Genomic DNA, 18,080 nt, shown 5'->3' on the forward strand with positions numbered 1-18,080 from the left:
GTAAATTGCAGCTCTTGCTTTGTGAGAGGAATCTCTGAGCACACCAGACAGAACGTTTTCACCAGCAATACAAGAGACAAGAATGAAGGAAAGTTTCTGCAGGGCTTTGGCATCATTGTCTTCAAATTACACCTGCACAACAACAATAAGAACCGTTGTGCAGTTAGCTTTTCTAGATGCATGATTGTACATACTGTATATAATCTTAGTTTTACTCTTCATTCATTCGTTAGCCATTCCGCTTATCCTTTTAGTTTACCAATGAACCTAAACCTGCATGTCTTTGCACTCAAACAGAACGTGTCTATCACTTAAAATGTCATTTAAGTGTGTATTAATACATTTATCAATTATTCTAACTTCCTAACACCTAAATAACTCATTCAGTTAATGAATGACTGTTAAAACAATCTACACAAGCTGCCATCATAGTTACTTTTTAATTTTAGAAATTGTAGGTTGACAAAAAGAAATCTTAACTCAAGGTCCACTTACTGGATTTCACATCTCATCAGTTGATGTAGTAGTTTCACTTGTCATGAGTGTGACAATGAATTATGTGTAAAAATTCACTCGCCTCTGCAAAGACCAACTGAGGCCGAAAATGTCCTGAATATTTTAAATTGGGTGCATGATCCGTTTCATTAACTTCCTTTTTGTGTCAAGAACCTGCCCACAATCTTGACATGAAACTGTACAGCTCAACTAAATTGATTTCAACCTTACAGATATTTCTCTTCACACAAGTGGCAGAATGAAAGGAGAATATTGCAGAAAAATGAACAGGAGAGCAGCGTGGACAGGCAAAATGGATCAAAGCTGACAAATCACTGCAATGCAGCCTCTGACAATGGAATAAATGCAAACAAACCGAGCATAACAGTGTGAATATAGAGGAAGCTTCTTGTGTGCATCATTCAAATCTTGCAGCTGCCTCATTGCTCTTGCTTTCTCTGACACCTCCCTTCTTTCTTTCTCCTTGTGTAGGCTGGAGCTTCCAGATGGGCTCGGCCTACCAGTTCCACAGCTGGCGCGTCTTTGTGCTGGTGTGTGCCTTCCCCTCTGTGGCGGCCATCTCTGCCCTCACCACCATGCCTGAGAGCCCCCGCTTCTACCTGGAGGTCAGCCTGTCAGCTCTCTCGCCGCACTCAGACTTCGTGGAAATATTATTTGAATACATTTTTAACTTCTTGAATGCATAAGCAGCCTTGAAAAAAAAAGACCTGAGTGCATTTGCAAAGTGGAAGACACAGTGCTGTAGACAAAGTGCTGTTCACAGGCTTTTCCAGAATATTTTGAATGAATAAATAAATATGTACATATATAAATCCTGGAGCAGGCTAAACAGTAAGGTGCTGAAATCACCTGAAGTTGCATTTTGAATAGCGCCACATTACAAAGTAGATAAGATAAAACACAAAACTTTTAAGACAATTCATATTGATTGCTCAGAAAACAGTCAGCCAATCAGAAGAGGGGTTCAGAGCCTCTCTTCCAATTGGGGGAAGAGAAGTAAAACTACATTGAGATGGTTTTTGGTACTTAAAACCACAAATATATCTTCTTATAGATACCAAAACTTCAAATAAAACCCTGCAAAAGTGTAAAATATGGGACCTTTAATTTGCAAGTGGGTTTAAAACATGTGTCCCCATGAACATGTCAGTCCGTCACGTCTGCTTTCTTCTTGTTTTTATCCTGCAGAATGGGAAACACGATGAGGCATGGATGATTCTGAAGCAGGTCCACGACACCAACATGAGGGCCAAAGGTTACCCAGAGAGGGTTTTCTCCGTAAGTCACAGCCTCACAATCACGTACCGTCGTCTGTATGCAGGAAAAAAATGTCTCCACTCAGTGCACGTGTGGATGTCTGTAGGCTCATGCAGCAGTGCAGCAGGTTCTGAGCTCTGTGCTGCATAAATTTACATATTAATAAGTTAAAACAGATTTTCTTGGTGTTCCTGTACTACTGATTACTACTGTAACAGCTTTTAATACTTCAATGAAACACAGTGACATAGAAATACTTAACAACCTCTACATTACACAACTACATTAAGTAATAAAATGACATGTCATAGCTGGCCTTGTTTTATATCATAATGTGAGTGGTGAGAAAGATCAGGTGCCTCTCATCATCATTCTGAAATGTGATGGAGCCTTTTTACTGTCTCAGGATTTTATGTGAGCTCATTTGTCACAGTTGATTTATATATTAATTTGAATAATATAAATGGATGACAATACAAGTATTATAATATAATCAGTATATAATTATACTGATCATCTGTAATATTTCAAAGCAAAGATTTTTTTAATGCCTTTATCCATAATTTGGATCTCAATAAATATTGTGAAAACTCGTCTGATAAATGCATTTACAAAGCACTGTAGAAATGAAATCAAAATCTGATGATTGTGCTGTTCCAGGTGACCACCATCAAAACAGTGAAGCAGTTGGATGAACTGATGAACATGGGCGATAACACCGCCTGGCATGAGAAATGGAGGCTAAAGCTCTCTGCGCTTTTCCATCAGGTGACAAACCCTGGAGTTTGTTTGTTAGTTCACTGATTCTTATTTCAGAATAGTAACTGTTCAGAGGAATCAGAGAAATGATGCACTGAATCAGGACTGAACCTCTGTGGATATGAGCAAAGCTGCATGTTTTCTTTACAATGGAATCCAGCTCATATAGATTTCAGTTCTGCCAAAGATAAACGAGAACTATGTCACATTCGACTGCAGTCTGTTTCACACAGTAGCTATCTTAAAGGAATAATTCAACATTTTGAGAAATACACCTAACTCATTTAAAATTCTTGCGGAAACTTAGATTAGAAAATCAATACCATTCTCGTGTCTGTATGGGAAATTCAAAAGAAGAGCCAGGAGATGATGAGCTCAGCAAAAACACTGAATCACGATTTTCCTGGCTCTGTCCAAAAATACCAATGATATAAAGTAAAAATACCAGTGAGATACACAAAGCTGAGCGAAGATAGATAAACATAAACATATGACTATTATGTACAGTCCAGTCGGGGAAAAGCTACTACAATGGACACAATGTACAATGTCTTTATACAAGTCAACCAATAGGAAACAGGTGGTGTGAGGTGCAGTATGTGCATGGTATTTACAGTGTATTCAGCCTGTGTGTGTTAGTAGTTAACATGTGAAGGATGATATCTACATGTTATAACATAAATTGAGTTTAAAACTAGTGTAAGTATCAACTGTAGTTAAGTGTAGGTGAACATCGTGTGTTCAGCTGCGGGTTGTTGCGACCGCGGCGAGTGCCAGCATGTGCAGTAAACTCGCCTTAAAACCTCAGCTTCTCGTTTTTACTGTTCTGTATGTGTACGGATTAAACAAACATGAAACCAAATATTAATTATTTAACTTTGGTGGCCATAGTTTTGAATTTGAACAGAGCTAGGCTAACTGTTTCCTGTCTTAATGCTAAACTGAGCTAACAGTCTACTGCCTCTAGCTTTATGAGAGTGGTACTGATATTTTTATTCAACTGAGCAAGAGACAGAATGAGTTTATTCCTCCTTTTTTTTATAATCAACATGAAATAAACTGTAGTGTGAACTGAACTGAGACTCTTTTCCTCTCAGGTTCTGTTTATGTGATACATCTTTTGTCTTTGTGGAGGGTGTGTATTCAGTGCCTGGACGTGTGTGTGCCGCCGCGGCTGCCTCTGTTTGTTTACTCTATGCCGGGAGAGGGATTCTGGGACATGGTGTTTATATCTTGCAGCCGATGAAGAGAAACTGTGTTGTAGGTTTACTTTTTATCTTTATGTACTATATATTCATTATTTATTCTCTCTTTCTGTTTCCCTTCTGTTTCTGTGCACGTGTGTCTGTCTGTGTGTGTTTCTCCAGGTGTGGCATAATTTCCAGGCTGTTTTCTCTCCTGAGTACCGCCGCACCACCTACATGATGATGGCTGTGTGGTTCTCTATGTCCTTCAGGTAGGGTCAGTTTGAGTAATGATGCACCACTGCAGGGTTTGGATGGATCATATTGCAGCTTACTTACAAGTTACATACAAGAGCATTGATTCTCAATAGTGATCCATTCGTGTATAACTAGCACTGTAATGATATAGCAGGTTGAGGTGGAGCTAAGCTTAATCACTTTTTATACTCTTGGTTATGTAATCCATCATGTATAATTTTCAGCTATTGTACATATAGTCATATGTCCGTCAGATGTTACGTTTTTACGTAAGCTGCAGTAACTAGTAACTATGGCTGTGTGATGAGGGAGTTGAAGTGTAAAATAAAAAAGTACGGTACTTCAAATTTGTTCTTAATTAAACTACTTGGTTGCCTCTACTTACCCTACATGTACTTAGTTACTCCACCACTGAAAACGTCTCGAAGACATTTTCAGCTTGATACGACACTTTGTTAAAGCAAAGACATAATATTATTTCTTGGATTCATCTGCCACGTAATAATCGTGAATCCCTAAGGCGCCAACATATATAGGTTACAACTAGCACTGAAGAGTGTGGTGATTAGGCCGGAGATATAGGCTACAGTCTCTGGAATATTCAAGTACACAGTAACACTGCTGATGTGCTTCTTCAACAGAGACATCATCTTTTCTCTCTGGGCCAATTAGTCTTAGCTTTGTCTTTTTCCACAGCAGCACTCTCACTGTCTCTATTTCTCTCTCTTCCTCCTCTTCCTCTTCATCCTCCAGCTACTACGGTCTGACAGTGTGGTTCCCCGATATGATCAAGTACCTGCAGAAGCAGGAGTACTCTTCCCGCACCAAGGTTTTCGTCAAGGAGAAAGTAGAACATGTCACCTTTAACTTCACCCTGGAAAACCAGGTCCACCGCCAGGGAGAGTACTTCAATGACAAGTGAGTCAGCTGCGTCCCCTCGTTAGTGCTGGCCTGTCGAATGAGGGCAAACTCATTTTGTGTTAAGTCACATGATGGCCAGGTGCCTTTTACTCCAAGGATGTTGGCAATTTTCCACATCTCCAATACATAATGGATGAATTTATTCACACAGTCTAAGTACTTTGTGATGCATGACAACAAATCAGATGAAAATATGAATTAGGCTTCAAAATATTTTATTCTGAACATTGCTTTGCTTTGATTGGATGAAAGCCCTGCAGAGTTGCTCATGTTTAACGAGCCCGTCTTTGATGTTTCCTTTGACCTTGCCTTTTCAACCTGAACTCCGCATGTGATTTGCATTGTTAAAATTCAAACAACAATATGGTAATAGAATATCTGACAGCCTAATGGTTTCAACCCCTGTGATGAAAGACTTCTCTCTCTGTCTCTTTGCATCACCCTTCTTTTGCCTTCTATTCATTACCTTATTGTCTTAATTCCTTCATCCCTGCCTGTAATTGCCTGCAGGTTTATGAACCTGAGAATGAGGTCTATGGTGTTTGAGGACTCGCTGTTTGAGGAGTGTTACTTTGAGGACATCACCTCCAGCAACACCTTCTTCAAGAACTGCACCTTCATTGCCACCCTCTTCTACAACACAGGTAGGAAACAAACACAAAAACACCCTAAACTATGGCTTTACATCAGCGAACACCTTTAGGCAATCTGTTCCAGAAAGGATGAACAGGGAAAATCACATGAATTATAACTGAAAGGTTTATTTCCAGTGAAGCAATGGCTGCAAAACCAGTGGTGGCTGTGGTATGAATGAGTGGCAGGTGTGCTGTGGAGGTGTTGTATGTTGCAGAAAGAGAAACCGGCTGTAGCCAGACAAACAGTGCGAGTCAGGAGAGAGAGACAACTACCTGACTGACTTTAGCTGAAATAACAACCCTCATCTCTGCCTTGCAGGCTCTTGAAGGGACAGGTCATGAAGTTTGGGAAGCTATTGTACATTGCCTTTTAAATCAAAACTTTTCTAGAACTTACTGTATAGTGCTTAAATTTTCAATAAGCCTTAACAAGGTTGATAAAAATCTGTTTTGAAAATAAAAATGTGCTGTAAGTTGTGTTTAGGTGCGTTGTGATGATGATCTCATTTCTCCTCTCTGCCCTTATTCGCTCGCTGCTATTTATAGCACTTCCAAAGATCTCCTTATGAATAACTATCTGTTAAGTAGAGCGATTGGCACAGTTTCACTCTTTGTGTTTCCTCTCTGCAAAAGCAATCCAGTTAAAGGTTTGTGTGAGTTCAGTGGCGTCCTCCAGCCCTGTCATGTGCTCTGTACAGATCTTCCCAATACCGATTTCAATACCTGAACTTGTGTATCGGTTGATACTGAGTAAATAAAAATTGTATACCACTAACCCTGTATAGATGTGATATGATTGCTATCATTGTTATATGGCATGGCTCATATTTAACCCTGTAAAACATGAACAGATACATAAATGCCATAGAATCTTTCTTTTATTATATAATTTGACTGCCTTGCAAACTGTACACGTTGCCTTTTTACTGGTGGGACGTTCCAGTGTAACATGTTGCCAAATTGCCGACATTTTGCTAATGAATAATGTTACACTATTTTACCGGTATTCTTTGCCACTCCTAGACAGTAGTTTCCAGTGGATTTTTAGCTGTTTTATCCGAGTGTGAAACTATAAAAATGGATAATAAATGATGTGGTATCGGATAGTTGCACAGACTTGCGTATTCCCGATACCCAATACCATATTTTAGGCAGCATCGGAGGCATTTCCGATACTAGTATCGGCATCGGAACAACTCTTTTGCTGTGTACAGATGATATTCTTCAATTACAGCTGTTTTATTACCTGTACGATCTGTTACAATCCAGTACAATAGCCTGTGCCATCTTACTATATCTTATAATGTTCAGTTTCAGTGGACACTGCATTTTCCAGCCGGTAAAAAAGCGGCAAAATCAGCTCCAAGTGTTTGTCAAAATGGTTGCCGATGCCAAATGCAGCTTTGCAGAGCTGCAATGTCTCCTAGCAACTCGGAATGACTCCTCCATAGCTTTAAAATTGCAGCGCTACCTCTCATCTCAAACTGTCAATAGATTTTTCTCCACTAAAATGGCACAAAACGGGTCACATGCAGAAATCTGATGAGAAGTGTGTATGTGGACACTGGCCTCTATAGAGTCTGCAGCGGTGCACACGCACGCAAACACAAAAGATGTGTCAGCCGGACCTACCTGTTGCTTTGTTGGTTGTTTGCAGTCTTCACACACGTCAAGCAATCACTCACAGCTGCTATCAGTGCCGACCAGAAGCTCCTCATTAGAATGAGAATTACAAACTTGTTTGCTTATTAAGTCTTAATCTCTCCTTGGGCTCCCTGTTCAGAAGTTATAGCTGAGTGATAGTTGCCATAGTGTATCTTATTATAACAATGCGGCTTGATGGGAATAAATCACATGGCGAATGCAGTTGGGCTGTGCAGGTATGACATCATGATAGTCTGTGCATCGTAGTATTGTTACTGCAAGATGTCAATAATTCATATTCACCTTTACTGAAACAGAGTGACTTGGCAAATTATACTGAGCTTGGAAAAGATTTGAAAATAATAAAATACCTAACAGGAAGCAACATATAATAACATATATATATATATTTCGCTCTATTTTTACTTCTATGTTTAAGAGGGCTTTACAGTGTGTACAACATAGAACACCCTCTGTCTTTAGACACTTGATTCAGATAAGGACAAAACACACATAAACTCCTTTACAGGGAACAAATAGAATAAATCTCAGGGAAAGCAATAAAAGAGGGATAGGATAGCTAGCACATGTAGTAAGTATACATACAGTTAGTAGTAGTAGTAGAAAAGAGCTTTGGGCAAAGTTAAGTACTAAAAAATGTCTGAGTAACAAACTGTCTCCTAAAAGGCAGCGAGCTAGATTCACTAGCACGTGTAGAACATGCAGGCTACAGCAGAGGGTATGGTACAGTGTTTTGACTCAGTACTTTTTGAGGCTGTTCTTTGTGATTGTGTTGTACTGGACTGCTATTTATTGAAATGAGAATTTGCACTTGTATGTCTGTATTTTGATTTTCTTGACAACCACTCAGCCAATGGACTTCACACTTCACGCGGTTCTCGAGAAAAATCCAAACATTGCTTTTCTACATGTTGCATGGTGTTAAGAAAAAATGGACACAGATGAGTTACAAAAGCTAGTTACTATAATGTTAGAGTTAGAGTAAGAGTTTTTTGTTACCACTAGTTGACTGAGTTATTAACCAACCCCTCCAATCCCTCTCCTCCTCTCTGCCACCCGCTCATCCTCTGCACCCCCTCCCTCCCCCTTGTTTCTCTCCAGATCTCTTCAAGTATAGGTTGGTCAACTGCAGGCTCATCAACAGCACTTTCCTGCACAACAAAGAGGGCTGCCTGCTTAGTGACGTCAGTGATGACAACAATGCCTACATGGTCTACTTTGTCAGTTTCCTGGGCACCTTGGCTGTGTTGCCAGGCAACATTGTCTCCGCGCTGCTCATGGACAAGATCGGACGGTTGAGGATGCTAGGTAATCACTCGGCATCATATGTGTTGAAATGGAAGAGCAATGAAAGCTAAGTTAGTACATCGGCATCTTGACCATTCAGTCATTCATTCTTAAAGACAAGCCAGGAAAACAGGGTGTTAAAAGATAAAAGATGAGAAACACACTCCTCTACTTTGCCCACCATTGGTTTGATGCTCAAGACACAATTCCTATTTGCTGCTGTGGAGCTGCTCAGTTGTTGCCAGTCGATCTGCAGAACAAGTTTGACAAGTTCCAGATCTCCTGGTGACACCTGAGGAGTACTACATAAATAACAGAAAATCCAATGATGCTTGCTTCTTACACAGAGGCAAGGCCAGCCCACATAAAAAGCTAATGGTAAATAATGTCTAGAGGGTTGAGAGTGAAGACTGATTTAAGCATAAAACACGTCACCATAATCTAGGACTGAGACAAAAATGTCTTCTTCAAACTTTAGTTTGCAGGATCTTTGGAAACAAGCCTATTATACTGTTAAATAGCTTCAACTTCATTCTTAGTTTATCAATGAATACTTTAATATGGACTCTTTGTCATCAATCCAGATGCCCATGTATTCTTAGAGCTTTGAAACTGAGAGGGTCAATTATTCTTGTTTTAGGAAACAAAAATATTCAGTTTTTATGCACAATAGCTAAATGATTTGGATTGAGCACCAATGGGACCATGTTTATTGCTCTTTCTAGCATGTACCATGTGTACAAATGTAAAAAAATGCTAAGTCTAAGGCTAATGCTAAGTAATTGTCAGTTGAATAATGCAGGATCTCCTTCCTGTCTTCATACATCACTCTTTTCCAACACCTTTCTTTTTCCCCCTCTTTTTCTACAGCGGGTTCCAGTGTGATATCTTGCATCAGCTGTTTCTTCCTGTCCTTTGGCAACAGCGAGTCAGCCATGATTGCTCTGCTCTGCCTGTTCGGGGGAATCAGCATCGCCTCCTGGAACGCCCTGGATGTGCTGACTGTCGAGCTCTACCCCTCTGACAAGAGGTAAGCAATTTAGGCCTGCCCTGAAATCTCCTTGACACCATGATGACACGGTCACTGGTGCTGAATGACATGTTAAATGATGTCATAAGAGTTGCCCCCACAATGATTGGTTGGCTTACAGGGATGGATGACATTGTGGGATGAAATCATTGGTGGTGCTTGTGATGTAAAGCATTTAGCCATCTTGTTGCCACCCAATGGCTTTAGCAGGATGTTGCTGCTACTTAGTATGTAAATCCTAATTTGATTTACTGATTGAAAATAAGCCCCATATGACATAAAACATGGCTGTTTCTATGTTGAACATAATTCAAAAATCTCACCGAAACGGGAACATGCATCTTTAGTGTTGCCGCTCTGATTTAAGTAGAACAGCATTTGAGAGTTTTGATTTCAGGAGATGTGGCTCCATCTTGTGGTCACATACAGTTCCTACAGCCTTTACAATCAATAATGTGTAAATACATAGTTCTGAGATTCACCTTAACAGTTATTATCAGCAAGAAAATGGCTGCACTTGGGAAAGATGAATCTTCTGCTGCTGTATTACTCCACTGATTTTCTACTTTGGTTGTTTTTATTCCTCCTTTAAATGTGATGAAACGATAAATAAGGAACTGACTCTATCCTTCTTGTCCGTCTCCTCTTTTTTTCCCCCAGAACCACAGCGTTTGGCTTCCTCAACGCCCTCTGTAAACTAGCGGCTGTGTTGGGCATAAGCATCTTCACCTCGTTCGTTGGTATAACCAAGGCTGTGCCCATACTCTTTGCCTCGGGGGCGCTGGCGGCGGGCAGTTTTCTGGCCCTCAAACTACCAGAGACGCGGGGCCAGGTGCTGCAATAGTGTGGCACCAACAACTTTCCGGGGGGCAGAAGAGTTTTCGCCACACTGTGATCGAACAGCTCAAGAGCCCTCCAGATCCTACCCTCTAACCCCTCCCCCCAAGTAAAGTTTGTGCACATAACACAAGCGACACAGATGTACTGAGCTGTAAATACTTGAGATTGGTGATTATTTGATAGGTACCCCTCCATGCTATATATATATATATATATATATATACATACATAAGTGGAGCTGTGACAAAACATTATAATGCCTGAATAAGCTTTGAGCTGATTGAGACAGATTATTCATGATTGCTCAGAATTGGTGCCAATGATAACATGAGGAAAACATAATGTTAAGTTATTCAGCAGGAGCGTGTCATTTTGTATCCCTGGAATACAACAGTACATTTAGATTTGCCCCCCCCCCCAATACAAGTACATGCACCTGGGGTTGGAGGTCAGGTCATGGGGGCTCTTGATAATGAGCCATGCAAATAGACTCATAGAAATGACCACTAGCCATTGTTGCAGAGTTCTCTGTAGTCACCTCCATTCTTCTGAGCAAATTCAACTCACCTTTCAAGTCTTAAATACGTTGCCATTGTTGGACGTAGAATCAAGAATTTGACATTTTATGCCTTGATTTGAAGCATTTTTGACTTTGCGGGGTAAAACCAAGACACGACCTCTCTTGGCTTTCTCTTTAACAAAGACCTGTCCTCATTCTTTGTCTCCCAAAGGTCTTGTGTTAGTGTACAGACTGCCATTTTATAGATTATAGAACATTCCAGGTTTGTTTTTGTTGTTGTTAGACTGCGATAAGGAGATAAATCAAGTTTTTTCCCTTTAAGACATAGTTTTTTGATCACCTCCGAACATGTCACGGGTCATCATTCAAATATAATTCACTGTCATGATTGCCATTTTATCACAAAGACGAAGCTAATTCGTTGAAATTTACATTTGAAGCACAACCATTAGCCAATGTGAATGTCCCGAACATTTTCTTGACTTGATGAAAATGTTCAGAATCTCACTCTCAATCATCATTTTTCAATCATACTGTATATCCCTTTGTAAGAAATGCCTTTTTAGTATCTCTCCTCCCAGACTTACAGTATGCTTGTCTCTTATAAAACATGTTTTGGAGGGTGTTATGCATGTCACAAAGTATGTATGTAACTTTATGAAAATTGAGAGTATACAACATGTAGCCTAAACAGCATTTTTGGACATGTTACATCTGCTCATTGATTGGTCTGGCTTACCTTGCCATAATATTTTGATCTCTCTGACCCATAAAAGACAGTGCTAGCAACTGCTGTTGCTAACAGTGATGAGTCTTACCCCACTCTCCTTAGAGCACACTGCACAACTTAAATGAAAATATTCCTTTTATTCACTTAAACCATACTATTACATGTGAAAGCAATCAAAAGTGTAAAAAAAAAGAAAAGTTACACTGAAAGGCTACACTTTTAGTTTTGAAGGTTTTGTTGCAGGTGCAAAGTGTGTTAAGTGTGTAAGAGATGACAGATAAACTATAATCTAATTCCTTGTATGAACTGAATGTTTATATTAATGTGAGTGTGCTTCTTAGTGCAATATTGAACCTCTCCAATATTGAGATTTTATTTTATTTTATTTTATTTATTTATTTTTGTTTATTACCATTTCACATTTGGCAAACTCTATCTTATTGGTTAATGGATGTGGGGTAGTTGTCTTATATAGATAACTGAACATGGTGGGATATCATACTGGACATGCTCAACCTGTTTTTTGCTCTTGGATCAAGAAAGTGTGAAAGAAATTCTGCACCCACAGTAAACACAGCAGAGGTTGCTCTATTTTATGTTTTCCTCATTTGGGCACAGAACACGTTGAACAGTGAGGAATAATCGGCGTTGAGAAGGATTATTCTGCTAATGAGGGGTATGAATTTGGAGTGCACTGGGACCTTGTGTTTACTTGTGCTTCATTATACAAACGTAGCTAGATACAACATGAGATTCACCTTAGAGAACTCACTGCCAAGGGCTGATTGTCATATATCCCACACAGGTAACAGCACAGAGTGTTGGTGAAAATTATTGCCACATTCCCCTGATCTAGAAAAGTAAGAGTGATATGTTCACAATTGCATGGCAAAAGAAAAGAAAAGAACAAACAATCATTGACATGTCAGATTAATAAAAAAAAGAAAAGTTTTTGTCCAAACTGCCATTTTGTAGGATAGCAGCCATACGTAGACTCAAGACAGTTGAAAAAATAGACAACCCATTGCACTAAGTGTACACTGTCGTACATGCACAATTGTGAATGCCTTGAGTTCTTCAAGGCACGTCCTGAAGCAGCCTTGCTAGAAATTTAATGAAAAACCAGGGGAGTGTTTAGCAAGAGCACAAAGACCAAAACCTACCAAATGACAATATTGTGAACATGAGTGCAGTTGTGAACATAGGTGCTTCGAGCTTTGATGACTTGCCCCTTACATTTCACCCTCTCAAACTATCTCACACTAATCTAATTTCAAATTTGACATCTGACCCATTATCTATGAGTGTGCCATGGGTACCACCTCTCATTAATTATTGCCAAATATTTTGTATGGCCTGAGTTTACACATTACACCATCAATTCTCTGTTATAGATATGAATATATGTAAATAAAAATAACATAATGTAACTAATAAGATAGCTCTTCAAACCTTCTGACCCCTGGAAATATACTATATTGCAGTCTGTCTTTGTAGGTTTTCAGCCATCGGTCATGTTAAACAAGAAGAACTGGACTTATTGCTGTATGTGGTAATTAAGATTTTATTTTCACAACTCATCTGAGAACTTGTCTTTAGGAGTCCAGGTGCTCTTGTTTTAAAACTGCGAGAAATAATGGCTTCAGAAGCCGAACTTGCCAGCAAGTCAGAAAGCAAAATTTGCCCAGATTCCCTCGTAAAAGCACACTGATAGTATATAAATGCACATTAACTGTACAAATATAAAAGCTAAGCATCAGCAGTTCTATTCTCTGTATGTCGTCCTGTATCACCCATGGAAATAAGAACAACGATGTCAAGATAACTGTTGTATTTGTTCAACATGGAATGCTGTTAAAATGCTAACCTGTCTCAGTGACTCAATTCAGGCTCCGTCCAAGTCAAGATTGTCTCTCGTAGATACATATCTTAGCTTATGTTACAGGGTTTTTTTGTATAATTAACTTGTTGCCTGAGCAACCGGCAGTTGTGAGTGCAAAAAGTTAACAAAGCAATAAGTGTTTGGGTAATTGTCTCTAATTCTCTCCTTTGAAGCTATTGGGGATTGGAGCATGTTACTATACGCTGGCCTCGTCCACTAAAATGCTGAATGTTGGCTTAGTAATGACACAGGACTAAACAGCTAACATTCGTGTGTATTCTCTAAAACAACCCTAGGTCTCGAGGCTTTTGTCAATAAGATTTCATCGCCATTAAATAAATGTAACAAAAAAATTATCACCTTGGTCATTGTACTGTGCTGTAGAAACTGTAGTTGATTGTTTGTAAGTATAGAAACTGTTTGTGGAACCATAAATATAAAAAAAGTTATAAAAAAGAAGTGTAAATGAACAATGATGTATGTTGTCTTTGATTTTGTGCATTTTGTAAATGAGAATGAAATATAAGTAAATACCTTAATGTTAAATACCAGTTATGAATCATAGGTAGCCTAAATGTGACAACATCAGTTCTGTTTAAAGGTGTGTGAGATTTTTTCTTATATTTTCGCATTGCTGATTTTTGATTGGGTTTGCACTAGGTGGTGCAACTGACCCTTTAGAATCACAATGGATAACAAAGAACCATGATGAATAAACAAGTGGAAAAAAATATAAGAAGTCAATCTTTGTCGTTTCTTTATGTCTGTAAATATTGGTTTTATATAAGCTATTTCTGTCTAAATTGAGCAATTCATTTAAACTTTTAACTTTTGTGTAATACACACTATTTTTATATTTATTATGGAAAATCACTGGAGCAGAACAGCTGAGAATGGCTGCAACATAGCAGGCTTCAATTTGACTTTTATTTTCAATGCCTTTATGTCGAAATTCTGACAGGAACCTCCATCATCCTGACTTTTATTTTAAATTTTTTGTCTGAACCATTTTTTTAGGACTTTTTTTGTATATTTTATAACCTATTTATTTGCCTACAGGAAATAGCAAAAACGTAACATCATAGGCACGTTAATTGGACTGGACAAACTGTTGTAGAGCCCAAAGACAGTAATACTTTACCTGAAATCACCTTACTAGAAATGATTAAAAGACTAAATCTTCTAGAAGCGCTGCTGGAAAACTACAACGCGCCTTAAAACTACAAACCCAAGTGTTTGTGCTTCCGGTGCGTGTTACGTCACTGTTCCAGAGGCTCAACTGACTTCACTTGCAAGGTGAGCAGCTAAAATCACTCTTTACTTTAGTTAACGTCTGCTTCTTAACTTACCCTTTAACTCAACTATACTGTTAAACACGGGCAGATATGTTATGTTTATTGGAGCTGTTCGTTGTAAAGACTTTTACACTGTCTCAGGTTGCTTACGTAGTGGGTGATGTTTATAATGAAAGCTAACCGCTAATGCTAGCAAATCAACATTGAATTTCACTGGCTGTACTTTAGCTTGAATGTTCACCTAACTTTGAGCAAGGCTGGCTCTTTAAAGGCATTGCCGTATTTAGAAGTAGTGTCACCAACTTATGTGCAACCAACTGTAATAGTGACTTGAGAGCCATTGTTTATTTCCATGCTTTAACTTTAGCTTCCGCGCTAACCCGGTGCTAATATTTTCCCTTTGTCATCATGGTGTGTTGAGTGTAGATGGATGAGGGGGGAAATTCATTTGAACGATTTTAGCATGAGGCTGCAACATGACTAAATGTGAAAAAGTGTGACGGGGTATGAATACTTTCTGAATGCGTTGTAGTATAACCACGTCTTATCTCATCTGAACATACGTAAACATTATAAATACAACCAGTTGTACATGGCTACTGTTGCATAAGAGCTAAGTCCCTCCAGTATTGTTCTTGGAGGGTGTGTTGATTATACACCCCAAAGCCTGTTATTAAACTAAGATACCTGCTAGAACATGGATGTCTGTCCTGTCATTAAATAGGTTGTCATCTGTATTTATACCCATCTTGCTCTGTTAGGTGGTCTCCAGCCACAACCTCTAGATGCTGCCCAGTGTCCTCCGCTGTATTCGGCCCATCTCTATCACTCCTGCCTTAAGCCGGCCTCTGGCTCACTTCAGACCACAAATGGACCCAGACCCAAGCCGGCCTGTTGAGAGGGCTATCAGAACCAAACTCACCAACACGCTCAAGCCAGACCACTTAGAGGTACACAATGAAAGTCACATGCATGCCGTGCCCCCTGGTTCCGAATCCCACTTCCGTGTCCTGGTTGTTAGCGCCCAATTCAAAGGTCTGCCACTGATACAGCGCCACCGTCTGGTTAATGATGCTTTGAAGGAGGAGTTGAGTAGCTGTGTTCATGCACTTGCTATACAGGCAAAAACACCTGAGCAGTGGGGGAGTAACCCCACCCTGGCTAAGAGTCCACCATGCATGGGAGGATCGAGGGGAGATCACACAATGGAGGAGAAACTGAAGGCTGGACGAGAATGAAGTGCTGGACTATGAATCAGTGCTGGACTGCAATATGAGGAACACAGGTGAATGCTGTAACAGGGATATAAAGATTCATATTTGTTCCTCTTCCTTTTCTTCTTTTTCTTCTTTCCTTTTTGATTTTATTCACACATCCTGGATTTAATGGCAGTTAGGATTCTTAGGATGTTACAGATTTCAATACAAAAATGAGTTTCTGTAATTTTTCAGTCATAATAAAACCATCATTGTAAACATTAAGTTTGCAATTGTATTGAACATGTACATTTTGCTGAATCAACTAGTGTCACATGGCTGTCGAACAAATTCAGTACAAAGGACAACAAACACTTAAATTCCACAGGACAATATGGCAACTTTCCATGACAATACTCTCAATGATATCGGACTTATGGAGTAAAATGCTAAAAGTACTCGTAGGGATTTTGCCTAAACAACATTGTTTTGTTTTTTTTTGTGAGCCAGTCAGCTCTTTGTAGGTTGGTGTGTGTATCAGTACAAACCTCTTTATGTGTTCTAGTATCACAGGCCAATAGTTAGTAGTGTCATGTTTCCTCATTTCTACAAGTGAATGAAAGTAAACAGAATACTTAAAAAATTGTAAATACATTTCTGCAATTCAAGATCGAAAATTTAAATAAAGTTATTTAAGCAGGCAGGATATTTATTGAAGTCTTTATACATGCATTGGAAGTGGGAAGGGGTAACACTTGAATTCAATTATAGTGTTCTTTAACATAACTATAAATTATGGCCCGATATGAATATGTGAATTGTATTTGACTGAAACGAGGCAGTGTCATTACTTTGAAGATCAAGTCTTAAGAATCAGGACCTTGCCTTCATTTACTAAGTGCTATATTCACATCCCCATATGTACATTGAACTAGTCATTGAGAGCTGAAATCATTTGTCATGGACAGCAGGAACATTTGCAGTGACCAACATCTCTGGGCAAAAAATGTTAAGCCTTCCTTTCAAAACCTTTTTTACAAGATTCACTATAACAGGCATTCTCCGGATGTACAGCATGTTATGCTCAAAGCAGATGAATCACAAACAAAGGGTGCTATAGTCGCAAAAAGTTCTCATTTTGTGCTTTCAATGCATTTAATTATTGAAAATCATAAATGAGGCCTGTGTTACATTCCCTTCTTGGTGTCTTGAAGTAAACCCTTACCAAGTCTGTAAGCCTAGTCCGCCTTCTACAGGCTTGTGACCCAGCTGTAATTTTCACCAACATCCTTCTGTAAGGCCCAAATAATCACTTTCCTTCATTATGCTAGTGTAGAAGAGTTGAAATTTTCAGTTACGCTTATTTACATCGCAACCATCTCAGACAACAGTATTATTAAATGAATGGAAGCTGGTTTTTAGTGCGATAGTTGTGCCAAGAGTTTTGCTAAAATGTATTTCTGTGTTGTTGGACAGAGACTGATGCCCTCATGAGATGCCTGTGCTTCATGTCAATACCACTAAACAACACATGAGGGCAGTATGTGCACAAACTAAATGACAAATTGAACTGGGTGAGTGGGCTGATGAATACAAGATGTCTTCATTATTCCCCTTAATAAAGTTGAACATCAATTTCTCAGACAGTTTTCATTTTTCATTCTTCAGTTGTACATGCTGTCAAACACAAACTGCTGATAATTAACAGAGGACTAATTTGTTAGAAACTGGACCACACAATATATTTTCATAACTTTAAAAATCTAACTATTAATCCAATACCAAATTTGGTGACACAAAATAATTACTATAGGTCACAAACAGAAAATCAGTCTCTGGTCAAAGTATATGTTTCTGTTAAGCTGTGGTTGAGTAAATAATGGCTCGGTTATATTTTTACATGCTCCTTGTCTCAGCTCTGCAGTGATTGGTTGAGTAAACCAGAGGACAAAAGTACAAAATGTTCGGTAGTTTGCATTTGCTCTCAGAATGACGCACTCTACTGTGTGTGTGTGTGTGTGTGTGTGTGTGTGTGTGTGTGTGTGTGTGTGTGTGTGTGTGTGTGTGTGTGTGTTTGGGTGTGATAATGTGTGTGTGTGTGTATA

General features: G+C 39.1%; 1 protein-coding gene across 3 annotated transcripts in view; it reads left to right on the plus strand.

Annotated features, from left to right (window-relative positions):
- LOC111222584 (synaptic vesicle glycoprotein 2A-like) overlaps nucleotides 1-11,771 on the plus strand; it is a 44,596-nt gene extending 32,825 nt beyond the window's left edge. For 2 of the 3 annotated variants that reach the window (XM_022746376.1, XM_022746375.1), the window contains exons 4-12: nucleotides 988-1,121; nucleotides 1,705-1,794; nucleotides 2,434-2,541; nucleotides 3,900-3,988; nucleotides 4,728-4,892; nucleotides 5,406-5,539; nucleotides 8,297-8,503; nucleotides 9,353-9,512; nucleotides 10,173-11,771. In XM_022746376.1, coding sequence (XP_022602097.1) covers nucleotides 988-1,121; nucleotides 1,705-1,794; nucleotides 2,434-2,541; nucleotides 3,900-3,988; nucleotides 4,728-4,892; nucleotides 5,406-5,539; nucleotides 8,297-8,503; nucleotides 9,353-9,512; nucleotides 10,173-10,356 — 1,271 coding nt within the window. In that variant the 3' untranslated portion in view covers nucleotides 10,357-11,771. The remainder of the gene's footprint in view (nucleotides 1-987; nucleotides 1,122-1,704; nucleotides 1,795-2,433; nucleotides 2,542-3,899; nucleotides 3,989-4,727; nucleotides 4,893-5,405; nucleotides 5,540-8,296; nucleotides 8,504-9,352; nucleotides 9,513-10,172) is intronic. The other variant, XM_022746374.1, reaches the window with a different exon arrangement.
- The last annotated feature ends 6,309 nt before the right edge of the window (nucleotides 11,772-18,080 follow it).

Source organism: Seriola dumerili, unplaced genomic scaffold (genome assembly GCF_002260705.1).
Source record: "Seriola dumerili isolate Sdu_G_001 unplaced genomic scaffold, Sdu_1.0 BDQW01000104.1, whole genome shotgun sequence".
Classification (NCBI taxonomy): domain Eukaryota; kingdom Metazoa; phylum Chordata; class Actinopteri; order Carangiformes; family Carangidae; genus Seriola; species Seriola dumerili.